Source organism: Schistocerca piceifrons, chromosome 1 (genome assembly GCF_021461385.2).
Source record: "Schistocerca piceifrons isolate TAMUIC-IGC-003096 chromosome 1, iqSchPice1.1, whole genome shotgun sequence".
Classification (NCBI taxonomy): Eukaryota; Metazoa; Arthropoda; class Insecta; order Orthoptera; family Acrididae; genus Schistocerca; species Schistocerca piceifrons.
In genome coordinates, this window is record NC_060138.1 from 125,098,051 (window position 1) to 125,119,338 (window position 21,288).

General features: G+C 37.9%; 1 protein-coding gene across 1 annotated transcript in view; it reads left to right on the forward strand.

Annotated features, from left to right (window-relative positions):
- The window catches only part of LOC124788065 (glutaminase kidney isoform, mitochondrial-like), a 156,723-nt gene that overhangs the window by 48,266 nt on the left and 87,169 nt on the right, over nucleotides 1–21,288 (forward strand). The window contains exons 5-7 of the mRNA XM_047255198.1: nucleotides 3,367–3,482; nucleotides 3,574–3,695; nucleotides 3,775–3,933. Of these exons, the coding sequence (XP_047111154.1) occupies nucleotides 3,367–3,482; nucleotides 3,574–3,695; nucleotides 3,775–3,933 (397 nt within the window). The remainder of the gene's footprint in view (nucleotides 1–3,366; nucleotides 3,483–3,573; nucleotides 3,696–3,774; nucleotides 3,934–21,288) is intronic.

Sequence of the window (21,288 nt, forward strand, 5' to 3'; positions counted from 1 at the left end):
TTTCTTTGAGTGTGTGCTTTAGTTTTCTTAGGTCGATGTTGAGTGCCCATAAGCCCCAACACACCACCACCACCACTGCCACTGCCCACCTGATTCCACACCTATGGTGTCCTTCCTGCTCACTTTAATCAACTTTATACAACCACTTTCCCTTTGAGAGGCAGACATATAAACAGATCAGAGTACAGGCTTGGGAACCAGGATGGCTCCTTAATGCCAATCTTTTGGAAGGGGCTTTCCTGGTACCCATTAACCCTAAGCTAGTGATTTGGTTTAAATACAATAATGACATTTTTGCCATATGGACTCATAGAAAGGCTGACTTATTAAAACTTTTGGAATCTCTAAATACATTCTCCCAATTAAATTTCACATAATCCTACTTTGAATCTGATGCCACTTTTCTTGATGTATTACTTACATTTTGACAGTTTCCATCATTTCCATATCAAACATTCCCTCTCAAACAGCCATGGCATTCAAGGTTTTATGTATTTGTTCAGATGCATACTCTTTACAGCAATACACCATTCTCACCTCAACCTCCACTGGATTTAGTTATCCTACCAGCCTAGTTCAAAAGCAGATTTTCTGGGCCTCATTCAGTTCTGGTACTGCTGATCCCTCCAGAAAACAGGTTAGGAGTACACCTCTTGTCACCCAGCATTATCCTAGTCTTGAATGTGTTAATCAGTTACTTCAACAACACTATGACTTCCTAAAATGATTCCCTGAAGTGAGGTCCTTTGTGTCTGGTATTTTTGCCACTAACACCTAGAATAGCTTTGTCCCCCCACCATCCTCTCCAATTTCTGCATTACCCTGGTCAGACCCTATGCTCCTTCTGCACCCATTTCCCTTCCCTGTGGTTCCTACTCCTACGACCACCCACTCTAAGACTCTCCACCAAACCTGTACCAGCCATTTACTGGGAAAACATATATCATCAGAGGGAGAGCCACCTATGAAATGACACATGTCATGTACTAGTTGTAATGTAAACACTGTGGGTCGTTCTACATTAGTATGACTACCACCAACTTTTCAGTTAGGATAAATGGGCAGAGGCAGAGGCTGTTTACTGGCAACACACATGCTTTATAACATAACACTTGTGACCTTGGGGCCTGTTTCACCACACATACCATCTGGATTTCCCTCCTGACACCAGTTTCTCAGAACCACGTAGGTGGGAACTGACCTTACACCTCCTCGGTTCTCACCACCCACATGGCCTAAATTTCTGTTAATTCCTTCAGTCTCAGCTATTTTTTTCAGTAATTCCTGTCTTTGTTACCTTTTAGTTTTCTGGATATTTTATTTTCTGATCTTTCTATTTCTGCCCCACATGACATGCCTACCACATACAATGCACTTAGATTTCCACTCTTATTAACTTTTGCATGATGTTTTCTCAGTAATCTCTGTCTTGTTGTATTAGTAGTAGTTGTTTATTTCACCTATTTGATCACATCTGCATCACAAATATATCACACAAAACTGGACAAGACAGCACACTACAATACAAGATTAAAAATACATTTACATTCTCAGCAGCATACATCTGGGTTTGAAACTTCTGGACAATAAATTTCACTTTAAATATTGGAGTAATTTTGAAGAGTGTACAGTCTGAATTGAAACTTATGTACAATAATATGGAAAGATTGTTAACCTCTTTAAATAATCCACATACTCTCTAACAGAATAAAATTCATTGAGGTAATTGTTTTTAAATATCAGTTATTTCCTTATGATGTTCTGTTGCTCCAGTATGCGTCTTCTAATATTTCATCTATCTCCTCTTTTTCCTGTGTGGGGTTGAGAAGTTTATCCTTTTTATTAATGAGGCTTTTCTTATTTTTATGAAAGACACTAAATGTGTTTTATTTAATACCCTTGACTTTATCCAAGATGCAGTATTTGCTTTTGCTGGTTGCTCTTTTAGTCATAACATAATGGAAGTCACTGGGGTAGGATGTATACTGTTTTGATCAGACTGTATGGTTCTGGCAATTAGCCATGAAGCAGCTTCATTCACATACAAACCATATTGCAGATGATGTGATGCATCAGTGACATCCAAGCAGGGTCAATGCATCAGTGACATCCACATGACTGTGATTTTCCAAGCTCTACTGAGTTAATACATTCCATATAATACTTCATCTCAGCCTTATCATCTGCTCAAATAGTTACTTGATCTTCAAAAGAGTATGAAGAGAGTTCTCAGCGATGTGCCTGATGCCTTCCTCATTTGTATAATTAAGGGCATGGTCCATATTGTTGTGTGCAATTCCAGTCATTTTTAGATGTTAAAAAAACAAACAACAATATCATAATTGATGAATCTGGGTTTTTATTACTAAAAATCACGCAAGTATTGATACAAAAAAGAGGTACAAAGATACTGATTATTCACACAGCAACAATTGTAAAAGAAACTCAGACTGAAAAACTCAAAGAGTTCACAAACTTGTCCTTATCTTCAATATTTTAACACCCCAACTAATAGAGGACTCAGATTTACTAATTTCTGCCTCTTTAATTATTCCTGTAATTTTGTGCAGCACATGAATTTCACACAAGAAGAAATTATCTATCTGTTTTATTTCATTTCATAGGTATAAAATAAAGATGTGATAAATTTTATTTATTAGATTATGATGGCTGTACAATATACAACAGGTGAAAAGATTAAGAGGAAAACAGTATGGGATGATAGGCAACTGATATGTACAAGGGCAACTTTGGATAGAACTTTACTTTTTCATGTATCATGAAACACCAGGTTACTAAAGCTTGTAGATCTGGCCTTTTATGGTAAATGTTTGAGAAAGACAAAGCAGCCAAATGTGAGTATCTGTAGACACAATTGCAATAACATAGGAAGAAACAAAGGCTGATATGCTGACATATATTGTTCTTGCATTCTAGTTGTCATTGTTATGCTGAGACTGTAAGACGCTTGTCACATGAAACTACATTATTTAAACTTGCACTTTCAATTTCTATAATTACATTTCAATATCTATGTAGTGCATGAATTGCTTATATAAAAAATGGAGTAATAGTAACTGATCAAGCAATACTCTTATTTCTCTTTTAAAATTTTCTCTGAATCTGATAATTGTCATAAGTTCAAACTGTGTGCTGGCTTCAGATTTCAATGCAAATAGCAACTGTTACAGGGAGCATTTCCCGATTGAGCTACCTAGAATATTTCACAGCTTTAACTTGCCTTGCATCTTGCATTCTCAGCCTCATATATGGTTCCTGTTTCTGTATCTGTGCCTCAAATACATAAAGTTTGGATTGATTGTAATATTTAGTTCCCTAATAAAATTAATAACCTCAATGTTTCAGCAAACCACTCGTTTATGGGATTGCCATGCAGCAATTAGGATCAGAAATTGTACATCAATATGTTGGTCATGAGCCAAGCGGAAGGAATTTCAATGAAGTCTGCCTTGATCTTGATAGTAAGTCTTTTGTTTATGAGTTCTACTAATCTAAATCTATAATCAGAAACTTCCCTACTGCTGAACTATTTCGGAGGTAACTCCTTTGCAGATAAACCACACAACCCAATGATCAACACTGGTGCAATAGTAGTATGTTCACTATTTCAGACCATGGTTGGAACTGGTTTGTCTACAGAAAAGCAACTAGGAGTTATAATGGAGCATATTCGCGTAGGTATTACTACTCAAACATGTATGCGTAGTAATTATTGCTTAACATTTTCTTTCAAATTGTACTTAATTTTTACAGAAAATGGCTGGCGGAGAGTATATTGGATACAATAATACAGTTTACATGTCTGAATTGAAGACAGGAGACCGAAACTACTCTTTAGGTTATTACATGAAAGACCATGCCTGTTTTCCAGAAAATACTGATCTGCAAGAGTGCATGTCTTTATATTTTCGGGTCAGTACCAATTAATATAGAATTAAAAGAAAAGTGTTTTGTTAGAAATAAATAGCAGGAAAACTATCTGCTGCAGTGAAAGGCAATGATTCTGTAAATAAGTCTACATACTCTATTCTTTGCATCACATTTTAAAAGTTCTTCAAAATTGTGTTTTTTGTTTAAAATAAGATCTAATGCACTAGTTTTATTTACTTTTTACATATTTATAATTTTGTTATAAAGTCTTAAACTGATTCTGAGAAGTTAACAGCAGCAAGTCACAACTTTGTTTCCTTTGTATTCATTTCAGCACTATAAAATTTCAGTATCTTTGACAGTTGTGTATTACAGTGTTATATAAGAGATCAGTCAAGAAGTGTGTTACACAGAACAGGCTAAAAATTATCTGCATATTAAGAGAATGAGGAGTAATTCATCAGGTGAAACATGCTGAAGCTAAATCTCTAGTGCAGCTGATCAAAGGCTATTACATACATTGCATCTCACTTCAAAGATCCCTTTCTTGGCTCACACATTTTGACATAACTCAGGGTGGACACCTGATACCACAAAACTAGATGGTGGCTGGTAGGTATTGACCACATTCTGCCATCAGCTGATGTAGAACATCAGCCATTGTTTGTTTCCCCCAGAGATCTGATGAAGTTAAGTTCATTCTGCAGACAGTCGGTGACTACTGTGTTGATTGCATCTCACATTAAGGACCAAAATATGAATGGGATGCTTGCAATGGAAAAGTATTTGCCTACCCACACATAAGTGGTACCACAAGCAGGTCATGCCTTCATAACTGATGGTAATATTGCCCTAGAGCTCATTATAAATCATCCTGCACACACTGAGCCCAGCATCATGAAGCTGATGGGTGTTGACCATGTCTCACTATCAACTAAGGTAGAATCTGTGCTCTGACTCTTATTCCCCAACAGTCAGCCATCATCATTCCAACATTTGGTGGACCCAGTGACAGGTTGATGACACACCGGCACAGCCACCTGCAGGGATACTCCAGTAATTACTTGCATCTTGAGACAGAGTTACCACACGCAAAATCAAAACAGTCCCAATTGGATCATTAAAGAGGTAAGTGAGTATTGATAGAAACTGAGAACAGACACTAGAGAGAATTTCAATAGTGTGCAGAATGTGTAACAAACCAAGATTTAGAAATTATTAATTCCACATATGTCTATGACGCATAAAAACGTTTTTATAAATTTCAGTAAGAAAATATGAAATGTTTGTCATCTTATAGAGTTTACTTTATAAATAAACAATTACCTCAGTTATGGAATACTTTGTATCTATAAAAGATGTAATTTGCTTTCATTTCATCCATATAATTTATAACAAATGCCATGTCTATTCATCAAATTTCCACATTTGGTATAAGTTATGCGAGATTGTAAATTATTTCTCATTAAACAAATAGCTTTGATTCTACTCCAAAACACAGTTAACTTCATCAAAAAATTTCTCTTGACACAAAAATATAATATCTTTTAATGTAAGCAAACCTTTTCAAATAAAATATTTTGAAAGTTTAAAATTTTAACTGAGGACTATATAAAATATCTTTTGCAACTGTTTTGATTCTCACCAAGCTGTGGCAGGGGAACACACACACAAAAGGATTTAACTTTTACAAACTTTTGGAGCCAGTGGCTCCTTCTTCTGGCATGAGAGTTGAAGGGGAAGGAAGAGGGGTGAAGGAAAAGGACTGGAGAGGTTTAGCAAAAGGGGTGCAGCTTAGAAAAGTCACCCAGAACCTCAGGTCAGGGGAGACTTACCGGACAGGATGAGAAGGAAAGACTTGGTGAGTAGATTTTTTATCTGTCCGCTTATGTTATACAAACAATAGTGGATAACACCTTATTCTGGCTCTCCACTGAAGGACCCAGAATAAATTCTTTGCCAAGAGTCAGTGAAATGTGGAGAGGTAGAATATACTAAAAGAACATCAAAAAGAAATTAACAACTTTCAAAATACAAATTCATTGTCAATTAGAGCAGTTGTCCTAAGCAACATGATTAACAGCAGAAATGTTGCAGTTCATTAATTATATCCAAGAAGGATTAACCATACTCAGAAGATTTAATTTGCCAATGAATAAACATCACATCAATTGATAACAATTACTTTGCAGAAGAATTTATTAACATCTACAACTTGGAAGATTGATGACTGAAACTGTGAAGGACTACAGCTGTTTCATCAATCCCAAAGGAACACCACAGCAGCTGGTGGTAATAGCATCTGATACTTATCTACCTACGACGACACAGTTTACTTACCACAGTGGCCCATTTTCCCACTAATGTCGCCATGTGGTAAGGCAACTATCATTTTAGTGAGCTGTGTTGAAGCCAACTTGAATTTATTTATTTTTGTTATGGTTTGTGTAGTGGGTCAACTAAAGTGTTTTGAGTGCCAAAATGATTTATTAATAAAGAGGTAGATACATGGTGACAGTCATTTGCAGAAGGTTAGGTTTAAAGTACATATTGTAGTAATTGTATATGTTTGGTAATTAGGAAAATGAACAAACATATGAAAGATTTGTTAGAAAATGTTAGTGATTCATCATTGGTAAGCACAGATATGTATACACCTCAAAGAAACAGCTATCTGATGTTTTAAGTGTCAAGCTAGATGCATATCATGCTGATTTAAAAACAATATTTAAGTCTCAAAGTGATAAAATTGATGAGTTAAATATAAATATAGAATAATCTGGTAATATGGTAGAAACTGACAAAACAGAGCTATGATGGGGCCAAGGTGAATAAAAAATGTAGATAGATGCTTGGAAAGTTGGCAGTGAAGGAGTGTTTACAAGATCCTTACACACAAGTCAGTTTTAGTAGTTCAAAACAAGATACAAATTTAAGTAAGGTAAATGTTTTTTATCCCATTTTGTCGACTTTGGAGGAGGCTAGTAGTGATGTATTTGAACCGAAAGTTAGCTATTAACAGATCTCCTTCTCTAGATGTGGTAATTACTCAAACTATTGGAAAGATTATCTGAATTTAATGTGTAATTTCAACAGAACTGTTGGAGCACATGTATGATGGATTTTTGTCAACAGTTCCAAAATGACTGTGTAGCCTTCAGCTGTCTTTTAACTTTTGGTGTTAATTAACATGATGTGCATGGTATTTTCATAAAGTTAAGCATAAATGACTTAGTGTTAACATTAAGTAAAGCAATACATACAAAAGAACAGAGTCAGATTTATTTGTGCATTTTACTTGAAATTTATGTTACATCAAATAGTGATTTAAAATATTTGTGGAAAATAAAAAAGGCACAAAATGGGAGGTTTGACGTGGAATGTGACGTGGAATGTAGGTGGCCTCAGGCCCGTAACTGAGCTGTGTGGGTTAGCTGGGATATCCAGGATGGCATATTGAGTACTATTTTTGATGTTGTAGGCACACAGAAATGATAGTTAAGTGCCACTGATATCAGAAGAGTTCACAAACTATCTGAACTTTCTAGGCTGAGGACTATAAATCCTTAGCAGTCCATTATATTACTTCCCATTTGATTTCTGTATAACAGTCTTTCATTCTACTGGCATTCTATATTCTTTAAATTATACTTCTTTCACTATCTTATCCAAAGATATGAAAAATAGTCTGCATGGTATGGCATCTGGCATCTTTATCATCATACACCAATTACAATGGGTCTTCTACAAAATATTTGCAGTTACACGATACGAACACATAAATGGGAGTACAATTGATTTCATTGGTCAGCTTTTAAAGAAGCCAGTTGCATGCTATGGGCTCAAATTGTTTCATGCCACTTCATCTACAAGATTCCAAAACTATTTTCGGTGTACCCTCCTTGAAGGGTCCCATTGGAATTATTTGCAAAGTATACTGGTGATGTATGACCCTAACCAAATGTAATGGACCTGAACATGGCAAGAACAATAGTTTGTATTAATCGATGGAACCATTGGGGGGACAGTACACACAAAAGTTTGGAAACTAGTAGTTTTGGTGGTGTGAAACTATTCACATCCACAACATGCAAAAGGTTTCTTTAATAGCAGACCAATGAAAGCAATTGTATTTCCATTTCTGTGTTCATAGTATGTGACTGCTAAAGTTTTGTGGAAGACCCACTGCAATCACTGTGTAATGATTAAGATGCCAGATATCGTACCACACAGACTACTTTTAGCAAATAAAAACATATAAGTCTCAACCCAGAATCAAATTCTTTACCTCCTGCATCCTTACCCAAAATGCTATCCACTGCACCAACTGCATAGCGCTACTGATGAGTCCAGACAGAGGCAGTTACTGTACACATGATTACAGTGATGCCAGTTTGCCAATCTTTAATGCCTGTTTGCTGCCCAAAATATGCACAGGTGAAATTTTGTGACAGACATTTTTGTATTGCCAGTATGTGTGGAATCATGCTGCTAAGTCCTAGTGCATGAATTTTTCTTCACCTTGTGTATATACACTGAAGAGTCAGTGATACTGGCACACCTACCTAATATCATGTAGGACACCCAGGAGCAAGCAGAAGTGCCACAGCATGATGTGGTATAGAGTGTTCATATGTACTTCATGTCTGTGGTAGTGCTGGAGGGAACTGACACCATGAATCCTGCAGGGTTGTCCATAAATCTGTGAGAGTACAAGTGGGTGGAGATATCATCTGAACAGCACATTGTAAAGCATTCCAGATATGCTCAACAGTATTCATGACTGGAGAATTTGGTGGCCAGTGGAGTTGTTTAAACTCAGAAGAGCCACTCTGTACAAATTCTGCATGTGTGGGGTGTCACATAGTCCTGCCAAAATTGCCCAAGTCCATTGTAATGCACAATGGACATGAATGGATACAGGTGATCAGAGAGGATGCTTACTTACCTGTCACCTGTCAGAGTCATATCTAAACGTATCAGGGGTCTCATATCACTCCAGCTGCACATGCCCCACACCATTACAGAGCCTCCACCAGCTTGAACAGTCCCCTGCTGACATGCAGCATCCATGGATTCATGAGCTCGTCTCCATGCCCGTACACATCCATCCACTCAATACAATATGAAATAAGACTCGTCTGACCAGGCAACATATTTCCAGTCATCAATGGTCCAATCTTGGTGTTGACGGGCCCAGGAGAGGTGTAAAGCTTTGTGTCATGCAATCATAGAGAGTACATGAGTGGGCCTTTGCATCCCAAAAGCCCGTATCGATGATGTTTCATTGAATGGTTTGCATGCTGACACTTGCTGATGGTGCAGCATTGAAATCTGCAGTAATTTATGGAAGAGTTGCACTTCTGTCATGTTGAACAATTCTCTTCAGTCATCATTGCCCCCATTCTTGCAGGATCTTTTTCCGGTTGAAGCAGTGTCAGACATTCGATGTTTTGCTGGATTCCTGACATTCACAGTAAATTTGTGAAATGGTCATAAGGGAAAATCCCCACTTCATTACTATCTCGGAGATGCTGTGTGTTATCACTCATGTGCTGATTATAACATTATCTTCAAACTTGTTTAAATCTTGATAACCTACCAGTGTAGCAGGAGTAACTGGCCTAACAACTGTGCCAGGCACTTGTTGTCTTATATGGGTGTTACCGAACACAGTGCTGCTCTTCTGCCTACATACATACCACTGTATTTGAATATGCCTACAACTACATCTATGTGATTACTCTGCCATTCACAATTAAGTGCCTGGCAGAGGGTTCAATGAACCACCTTCAAGCTGTCTCTCTCCTGTTCCACTCTCGAACGATGCGCGGGAAAAACAAGCACTTAAATTTTTCTGTACGAGCCCTGATTTCTCTTATTTTATTGTGATGATCATTTCTCCCTATGTAGGTGGGTGCCAACAGAATGTTTTTGCAATCAGAGTAGAAAACTGGTGATTGAAATTTCATGGGAAGATCCCGTCACAATGAAAAACGCCTTTGTTTTAATGATTGCCACTCCAATTCATGTATCATGTCTGTGGCACTGTCTCCCCTGCTTCACGATAGTAGAAAATGAGCCACACTCCTCTGAAATTTTTCAATATCATCCATCAGTCCCACCTGATACAGATCCCACACCACACAGCATTACTCCAGAATAGGACGGACAAGTGTAGTGTACGCAGTCTCTTTAGTAGAACCGTTGCACCTTCTAAGTGTTCTGCCAATGAATCACAGTCTTTGGTTTGCTCTACCCATGTCATTATCTTGTTCCAACTTACGTTATTTGTAATTGTAATCCCTACATATTTAGTTGAATTTACAGCCTTCAGATTTGTGTGACTAATAGTGTAATCGAAATTTAGTGGATTTCTTTTAGTACCCATGTGAATAACTTCACACTTTTTTTTATTCACGGTCAAGTGTCACTTTTTGCACCACACATATATCTTATCTAAATCAATTTTCAATTCATTTTGGTCGTCTGATGACTTTATAAGATGGTAAATGACAGCATCATCTACATATAATCTAAGAGGGCTACTCAGATTGTTTCCTATGTCATTAATATAGCTTAGGAACAATAGAGGGCCTATAACACTTCCTTGGGGAATGCTGGATGTTACTTCTGTTTTACTTGATGACTTTTGAACTCTGACCTTTCTGGCAGGAAATCATGAATCCAGTTGCACAACTGAGGCAATATTCCATAGGCACACAGTTTGATTAGAAGATGCTTGTGAGGAACGGTCTCGAAAGCCTTCTGAAAATCTAAAAATATGATGTCAATTTGACATCCCCTGTCGATAGCACTCATTACTTCATGATTATAAAGAGCTAGTTGTGTTCTGCAAGAATGATATTTTGTGAATCCATGCTGACTACGTGTCAGTAAAACATTTTCTTTGAGGTACCTAGTAATTTTCGTACACAGTATATGTTCCAAAACCCTACTGCAAATCGATGTTAGTGATATGGACCTGTAATTCAGCAGATTACTCATATTCCCTTTTTTGTGTATTGGTGTGACATGAGCAACTTTCCAGTCTTTAGGCACAGAACTTTCTGTGAGTGAGCAGTTGTGTATAATTGCTAAATATGGAGCTATTGCATCTACATACCCTGAAAGGAACCTGACTGGTATACCATCTGGACTGGAAGCCTTGCCTTTATTAAGTGATTTAAGCTGCTTTGCTACAAAAATGGTTCAAATGGCTCTAAGCATTATGGGAATTAACATTTGAGGTCATTAGTCCCCAGACTAAGAACTACTTAAACCTAACTAACCTATGGACATCACACACATCCATGCCTGAGGGAGGATTTGAACCTGTGACCGTAGCACCAGTGTGGTTCCGAACTGAAGCGCCTAGAACTACTTGGCCACATTGGACGCCGCTTTGCTACACCAAGGATATCTATTTCTATGTTTCTCATCTTTGCAGTTGTTCTTGACTGGAATTCGGGAATATTTATTTCATCTTCTTTGGTGAAGGAGTTTTCGAAAACCTTGTATAATAACTCTGCTTTGGTGGCACTGACATCAGTGACTTCACCGTTGTTATCGTGCCGTGAAAGTATTGATTGTGTCTTGCCAGTGGTGTGCTTTATATTTGACCAGAATCTCTTAGGGTTTTCTCCCAGATTCTGAGACAGAGTTTCATTGTGGAAATTATTAAAAGCATGTCACACTGAAGCATGCACTATATTTGAAACTTCTGCAAAACTTTGCCAATCTTGGAGATTTTGCATTCTTTTAAATTTGGCATGCTTTTTTCATTGCTACTGCATTGCTACCATGGGGGATCAGTACCATCTTTTATTAAATTATGTGGTATATATCTCTCAATTGCCATCGATACTATCTCTTTGAAATCATTCCACATCTTTTCTACACTTACATGATCAGATCAGAAGGAATGGAGACTATCTCTTAAAAAGGCATTAAGAGCATTTTAACAGCTTTTTTAAATCTATGTACTTTGCATTTCTTTTTGATAGTTGTGAGTGTTATGGTATTCAGCCTAACAGCAACTGCCTTGTGGTCACTAATCCCTGTATTCATCATGATACTCCCTATTTGTCCAGGATTATTTGTTGCTAAGAGGTCAAGTATACTTTCGCAACCATTTATGCTCTGAGTAGGCTCATGAACTAATTGTTCAAAATAATTTTCTGAGAAAGCATTCAGTACAATTTTGGATGACGTTTTATGCCTGCTGCTGGCTTTAAACTTATAGTTTTTAGCATTCGAGGGTAGAGTGAAGTTGCCACCGACTATAATTGTATGAGTGGGGTACCTATTTGAAATTAGACTCAGGTTTTCTTTGAACTGTTCAGCAACTATATCTTCTGAATCAGGGGGTTGGTAAAATGATCCAGTTAATAGTTTAGTCTAATTGTCAAGTGTAACCTCTACCCATACTATTTCGCTGGAACTATCTACTTCAATTTCACTACAAGGCAAACTACTTCTAACAGTAATAAATACTCCACCACCAACTGTATTTAATTTATCCTTTCTGAAGACTGTTAAATCGTTTCAAAAAATTTTGGTTAAACTTATTTCTGACTTTAGCCAGCTTTCTGTACCTATAACTATTTGAGCAGTAGCGCTTTCTACTAGGGCTTGGAACTCTGGTTCTTTCCCAACACAGCTACGGCAATTTACAACTACAATACTGATCATTTCTACAGCTACCTTACTGTGTTTTACCTGCCCCCTTTTAGACGGACACCCTTTCTGTGGTTTCCTGAGACCCTCTAACCTAAAAACTGCCCAGTCCCTTGCACACAGCCCCGGCTATCCATGTAGCCACTTTCTGTGTGTAGTGGACTTCTGACCTATTAAGCAGAACCTGGAAACCCACCACTTGATGGTGCAAGTCAAGGAATCTGCAGCCTACATGGCCACAGAACTGCCTGAACCTCTGATTCAGACCCTCCACTCGGCTCTGCACCAAAGGACCACAGTCGGTTCTGTCGACGATGCTGCAGATGGTGATCTCTGCATTAATCTTGGTAGCAAGACTGGCAGTCTTTACCATTTCCGCTAGCCGCCTGAAACCAGAGAGAATCTCCTCTAATTCAAAGTGACACATGTGATTGGTACTGACATGGGCTACCACCTGCAGTTGGCTGCACCCTGTACTCTTCATGGTATTCGGAAGCACCCTTTCCACATCCGGAATGACTCTCCCCCCATATGCATACAGAGTGCACACTGGCTTCCTCCCCCTCCTTGGCAGCCATGTTCCTAAGGGATCGATTGGTGGCACATAGGTCATGCTCAACTTCCCTTGCATCCGCACGTCTGACCCCCTCCACTGTGATGCCCCTTGGCAACAGCCACATGCTGTGTGATGGAAGCCAACACTCCCTGAAGCTGTGAACAAAGGGTCACCATCTCAGCTCATATCTGTACACAGTAATCACAGTGCCCATCCATTTCTGAACTCCCTCCTGTTTGAAACTCATAAAGATATGTAATAAACAAATGGTGTACTCACCTTATTAGTAGCAGGAACTCACGTTTCTCTCTCACTGATGTACTAACCAACACTAAGCTGTTCTAAGCAAAACAAATGAAAGCCTGTACGATATGAGAGTCGATACAGTGGTCAATAGCAATGACAGTACTGTACGCTACACTGTTTTTAAAATGAAATGAAAGTTTGCTCCGAGTAAGCACTCAAACATGCAAGAAATTACAAAAATATACTGGTAGCTACAAAGATAACTGAAAGGAAGTCGCTCTGTTTGAAGCTTGTAGAAATATGTAATAAAAAAACAGTTTACTCGCCTTATTAGCACCAGAAACTCACTGTGCTTCATTGTATATAAATGGTGTAATGAATAGGGTAGCTATAGCAGAGGAAGGAGACCTACACCCAAATGGTGGAAAATGGAAAGATTTGTAGAGACACTAGCATTGTAATGATTGGGGTTGTTGTTAGGAAGTTGCTTCTAAGAAAAGAGGTGTAATGGACAGTTTTTACGGAAGTAGAATACTGATGACATGAAAGTTTTTTTAGTACGGTACCATATCTTCATGAGAAACTCAGTGCTGGAGAGACTAAGGTTTTGGCCATGCTTACAGTGGCCTAATGATGTAGACTTAGAAGAAGGCCACTGTAACTGTGGCCAAAATGTTGGTTTCTCCAGTGGAGTTTTATGTCATGATGAGGTACTAAGAAGACTTTTATTTCAACTGACTCTGACCATGGTACCCTTTTCTATTCAAGTACAATATTGTTGCTTTGGAGACTTGCTTAAAAGCTGCAAAATAGAGGAACCTACCTGAGCTACAGTGAGCAAATCAGTATACTTGATTAATAAATTAATGATTAGGATGCAGCTGTCTGAACTGTGTGCTTTCTTAATGTAGGTAATAATAAGTAAGGGAATACAGTATATAGTGCTACAGAAGGTTACCATTCACCTTAAAATTGTAACTCATCTTGCTTAATGGCTGTGACACAATGAATAAGTATATACTGTAATCATTATAGCAACATATTGTGCAAGAATTCTGTAGCATATTTCATAAGGGGTTTGTTTATCTGGTGAGGGTTACCGGTAGTATACTTTCCAATGGTTGATAGAAGTTTGTGCAAGGGAATATGTACTATTTGATAATCTACTGTCTTTTATGGTTGAGTTTGTACAGATTTCTTAGGAGAGGTGAACTTTACTTCGTGTAATTAGTATAGCTAGTTACCTACCCTGTCTTACCAAAAGGAAGTGAAGTCCAAGTAAGAGGTGTAGATCACAAGTTTGGAATTTTTCTTCATGGTGTATCTTCTGTAGGATTGTTGGAGATTTTTATACTCCCACCCACTGGAAAAGTACACCTGCAGGGAGGGATTCTGGGGATGGGAAGTGGAAAGAGTATTTGTCTTTGCAGTCTGCCATGTATATCTTTTTGGTTGTAATATTCCTAGTCTTACGTTTCCTTTCTTTCTTCTTCCCCAGGGGTATCATGGCCACCCACTCTTTTCACGTTCAATGGTTTACATTGCAGAAACCCTTCCACATATGCAAATAAAATAAGACAATGTTCAATATGATTATGGAGAAATCAAATGAAGTCTGTAACATATTTGGGGAATTTGAAGGAGAACCATATTAGTCTACACTTTGTGGAAAGTCTTTCAGGTCCTATAGTTTAAGAGTTAAAAATATAAAAATAACTAGTTTCTCTGAAGAATGCTGAAGATTAGATCGGTAGATTGCATAACTAATGAGGAGATATTGAATAGAATTGGGGAGAAGAGGAGATTGTGGCACAACTTGACTAGAAGAAGGGATCGGTTGGTAGGACATGTTCTGAGACATCAAGGGATCACCAATTTAGTATTGGAGGGCAGCATGGAGGGTAAAAATTGTAGAGGGAGACCAAGAGATGAATACACGTAAGCAGATTCAGAAGGATGTAGGCTGCAGTAGGTACTGGGAGATGAAGAAGCTTGCACAGGATAGAGTAGCATTGAGAGCTGCATCAAACCAGTCTCAGGACTGAAGACTACAACAACAACAACAGTTTCTCTGCGTTACCTGATCGACATTGACAGTTGTGACAGTTAAAAGTATTTTTATTAGTTAAGAAATTTAAATTCTCAAACTGTTTGGAAGGTTTGTTATTGTTTTTACATGTAAATGTATGAATGGATGCTGCGACTCTTCATTGCGGGACAATGATAGCAGATTTACTGGGATTCACAGTACCCGCTGGTCAAGTGTGTCATGTTATTCTTGAAAGGAGATGTTCCACTTCCCTGCTCTCCACTGGCCAATAAAAGATGTTCATGAGATTAAGTAGTTAGTAAGGAGGGTGCACCCATCTTTCTGGAGGTGCTTTATGGTCTGTGCAGATCAGAGTTATACTGATCCTATGCTATTGGCATGGTGGGCCATGAATGCTTCTACCTGTTGGGTATAGTTGTTTGCTTTGTGATTCCATGAGTGAAGGGCATGGAGAATATGACTTCCATTAGATCGAAGAAATGCTCACCAGAGATCAAACAATGTTAAAACATATTTGTACAAATTTGTATTGTCTTGATGGACTCTGACAGGCATACATTCTCTTGTCTGACTGGAATATATGCTGATGTAGTTGAGCTGTCATCACATAGGATTGTATACAGTATTGCAGGGAATACATTGAGTTCAAACTATCTTGTTATGTTATTCCAGTTGGTACATCCAAGAATGGAAATCTCTTTCAGCATCTTTTGAGACAAAGGAAGAAGTAGTCCACTGCGAAGAGCTGATCCATGTTTAAAGGAGCACTGATGAGCAGGACCTTTGCAGCACAAGAAATACGGCAACCAATAAATATACTGTAAGAAATTTGAAGAGTTAACCTATGAATATTCTACAGAGTGACTAATGAATTATTTTACCTCTACCCTATCACCAAAATAGGAAAAGTCTAAAGAAAAATTTCAGCTGATAACCATGACAGGAAACCAAAAAAAGGTGTGAAGAAAGAGAGGAAAACAAGATTTAAAAATTTTTTAATGAAATTAAGTGAGAAGATATGTTGTTGGCATGGGCAATCAAAGCAACAACAGAAAGACAAGCAGTGCACATGCTGTGTAGTTGGATTTAAATCAGTAAAACATTAAAGAAGGAGACGAATATGTTGGTTGTTATGAGAAAAAGAAGAAATTGTTTGAATAATAGGAATATACAAATTTTGGTTGTCCATATCAACAGAGTCAAGAGTTACAACATTGTGCATGTTTATAGATAGTAGGCACAAGTCATGTACACTAGTGTAGAGCTGAAACATGAAAAAGTAATGTCAGGTATGAAGAAGAAGAGTGCCGACTTTGTAGCAGTGGGCTGACCCCCTTGGCAGCAGTTTAACCTGGTATATGGTCCACGGTACCACGTAATTACCTGTCGCCTGCTACACCCCAATAGTTTCAGCACCAGCCCATTACAGCTGATCTCTGCAACATGTGTGCAGTGTTCTGGCAGATCTAATACAGTTCCCCATGGCTAGAAGATATGGTATCAGGTGGGCTGCACAAATGACAATTTGTTAACAAATGGTATGATGTGTTTGTAGTGAAGATTGTTGATAGATAAATTATGTCTAGACATAGAATTCATTGCTGATCGTTAAGTATTAATGATCTGTGGGATTGTGCTTTTGCTAGTATTTTATGCCAGTCACGACCTGTAAATTGGCAACTGAAACACAAGTCTTTGATATGACTGCTGTATTTGTGAAATGCAGTAAGATGCTCAAGGCACAAGAGGACAATAATAATAAAAATTAGTGGAAACTCTAACAGCACAGGAGGAAACAATTATTATTAGATTAGAGGAAACAATAAGTATGATCAAGACACAAGGCACTAGCGTTACTATTTTAGAAAATGTCATAAGTAATTTTCCTAAAGAATTTACAAATTGAAATAAATGCACAATGTGACTTAGTATCTTAAGAAAATTCGTGATGATTTAATAACAATTTATAAAGAAATCTCAGCTACTAAAGAAAGATTAGATATTTTAGAACAAGGCAGGACTTTTAAAGAAATTTTGAGCCCATATTCTACATTTCCTAGTTTGGAAGAGCAATTGTAGGAATTTGCACAACAAAAAGACAGGAGTGGATTGATTCCTTCAGTATTGCACCCAATCCTATAGGTGAATCTGGTATTAATCGGCAAGAGTTACAGAGATAATTAGAAAAGACATGACAAGACTTTGTGAAGTAATGGAGGAGTCATAGTGCCCCGAAAATATTCTAAGTTCAGAAGAAGCAATGGACGCACGGGCTGCTTGGCAGGTGTGGGCCACTCGGCAGGCCAACCATGTGGTGGCAGACATTAGCTGGACGAGAGGGGTAACCCCAGCGCATGGTCTAGCTGTGTAGCTGGGACTTCCATTGTGGCGAGGATGGTGCTTTGTGTTGATAAAGGAGATGTCTATGCCAGAAGTGCCAATGATGGCGAACTTTGTGAAACCTTAATGGCAGACATTTCACAGATCATTTAGAAATTAATAGTGGCCAGATGAATCATGATACCTCAAAAAGAAACATGTACATTACCATTATTTGCATGAAATTTCTGATGGTGTAATCAGATTTTCAATATCTTTATTAGTTTAAAGTTTAGTATCTGATAGTGAATTATATAAGTAACACCCAGCAACGAATTTCCAAAATATAAATGCTTCATCCGATTTTGTCAATCGCCATGTCTTAAGAAAGCTATTAGTGTAAACCTAAATTGGTATGAATTATAGGCATGTAACTTAAATAGTACATGAATTATTGGAGGTCAAAGTGGTCAATTACTATCAATCGCATCAGGCCGTAAGTACTCCACAGTTACACGAAAAAACAGTAGCAGCTTGCATATAAATATATTGATTCATCCACATCTTCGTTAATATCCAATATATGCTATTGATAAAGAAATTGGTCAACTGTTTTAGAAAGCACAGAGACATTAGGCTCCTGGCCTACCTTTTGCTTCTTTTCTTTTGATATATGTTTATTTAATTGTTCATGTATTTAATAATGTGTGTTACAACATGTTTATGGTCCAGCCATAGAAATATTTATTTAATTTTAAGTAGTTAAATGTAAATCCAGTATTGCGTATGTGTTTTATGTATGTGAGTGTGCATCGGCTGTAAGACATGGCGCGAGAGCTCTAGCCAATCACAGCGCTCGTTAATGGTGAGACGGTATGGAAGTGGGGGAGGAGCATCATTTCGAGAGAGGACACAGGGGTAGTTCTGGACAGTACAGCACAGGACAGGGGAGTCTGGGAGGCAATGGTGCGACAGACACAGAGTTGCGGGAAAGACTTGGAGTGGAGCAGTTTGCGCGTGATCACGAGAGGTAGAGAAACTTCGGAGTGCTGACTTGTGTGCTTGTGAGATTTCCGTGGCTTCTGCAGTGAATATGAAGTATGTGTTTCAAAGTGAATATTTCATGAGCTATGTTGTTGTTCATAACTAATTACATGAAGTAGGAATCTATTGTTTCCCTGTTATTCAACTAATATTTTATTTAATTGCTGGACCATCAACACCAATAAGTGTTTTGCAGAAATATACCGCATTCTCAAAAGTACTTCTACTATCGTACTCATAATTTAAAGTCATTAAGATAGTACCTGCCGATTTTATTTAATTGCAATCTTTCTTTACATCCATAATTCACATTTGCCGAGTGATAGAAACCTTTGATCATTCGATTCGTAAGTCTATTCTTATCGTATACTGTAGACTCACCAATATTTGGCCTGTAATGTGACAAACTAAGTATCCCAGCCCCTAGACAATGAAACCAGCCAAAACTTTTAATATTGTCAGAGGGCGTGTAGTTATTTTGGAAAGCCCGCAGCTTAAAGAGAGAAACTAATGTAACTATTGAAAGTAGTCCAGGCTAATGGATGGAAGAACTACAGTTACTGACAGGAATGCATCCATCAAAACAGTTTCCAATGCTTAAGCCAGGTGGGGAAATAACATCCCTCATACATTTTACGTGTGTTTTCAAGATCTTTGCCTAAAAACTGGAAATACCATAAGAAAATAGGTTTTTCAATTTGTCACTTGGTGGCAGATGCAGCTGAATTGAGAACAGTCCATTCTGAAGATTTTAAATTGTGGGGAGGGGGGAGATATCATAGAGAAGTTTTAGAAAAGTATTGATCCACAAGTAAATAAACAGGAAGCGCTAACATTACAACATTACATCTGTTAAGACTTCAAGTTTTATAATAGTTCATGGGGGTAGGAAGAGGGGTAGTACAAAAAGTACACTGAATATCATTTGACTGGATCGAAATATTTAGAGAATCCATTGGAAGAGAATCGTCTAGTAAACATATTAGTTAATTGACTTCCTTATTATGTATACAAGGAAATTTCATAAAGGGACTGGATAAATGTTAAATGTTAATTTTTGTTTAAGTATGCATTGAACCTGGAGAGATGTGGGTACACCCATAGACAACAATGTAAATAGTAATAGTGAATTTAATGGATACCCAAAGAGAAACATAAGAAGGAAAGAAAGTAATTACTGCAGTGTAACTAAAAGGACCACAAAAAACAAAAACATAAGTGTTTATTCCAACATTACCAACGTCATAGATGGCATTAAGATCCAAAGTGTGTCATACCTGAATCAAAGTATAGGGAAGGCCAATTACCCTATTGTTGTTGTTGTGGTCTTCAGTCCTGAGACTGGTTTGATGCAGCTCTCCATGCTACTCTATCCTGTGCAAGCTTCTTCATCTCCGAGTACCTACTGCAGCCTACATCCTTCTGAATGTGCTTAGTGTATTCATCTCTTGGTCTCCCTCTACGATTTTTACCCTCCATGCTGCCCTCCAATACTAAATTGGTGATCCCTTGATCTCTCAAAACATGTCCTACTAACCGATCCCTTCTTCTAGTCAAGTTGTGCCACAAGCTCCTCTTCTCCCCAATTCTATTCAATACCTCCTCATTAGTTATGTGGTCTGCCCATCTAAACTTCAGCATTCTTCTGTAGCACCACATTTCGAAAGCTTCTATTCTCTTCTTGTCTAAACTATTTATCATCCATGTTTCACTTCCATACATGGCTACATTCCATACAAATACTTTCAGAAATGACTTCCTGACACTTAAATCTACACTCGATGTTAACAAATTTTTCTTCTTCAGAAACGCTTTCCTTGCCAAGGCCAGTCTACTTTTTATATCCTCTCTACTTCGACCATCATCAGTTATTTTGCTCCCCAAATTGCAAAAATCCTTTACTACTTTAAGTGTCTCATTTCCTAATCTGATTCCCTCAGCATCACCCGACTTAATTTGACTACATTCCATTATCCTAGTTTTGCTTTTGTTGATGTTCATCTTATATCCTCCTTTCAAGACACTGTCCATTCCATTCAACTGCTCTTCCAAGTCCTTTGCTGTCTCTGACAGAACTACAATGTCATCGGCGAACCTCAAAGTTTTTATTTCTTCTCCATGGATTTTAATTCCTACTCCGAACTTTTCTTTTGTTTCCTTTATTGCTTGCTCAATATACAGATTGAATAACATCAGGGATAGGCTACAACCCTGTCTCACTGTCTCACTCCCATCCCAACCACTGCTTCCCTTTCATACCCCTCGACTCTTATAACTGCCATCTGCTTTCTGTACAAATTGTAAATAGCCTTTCGCTCCCTGTATTTTACCCCTGCCACCTTCAGAATTTGAAAGAGAGTATCTAGGATGTAATGTTTCAGCAGGAGGCCCACATATAAAAAAACGTATTGCTTTTATGCAAAAAATGTCGATGAGAGAGTCATGATCAGGTAACATCAATTGACAGAAGAGGAACATATTAAATGGGTAGTAACAGAAATTG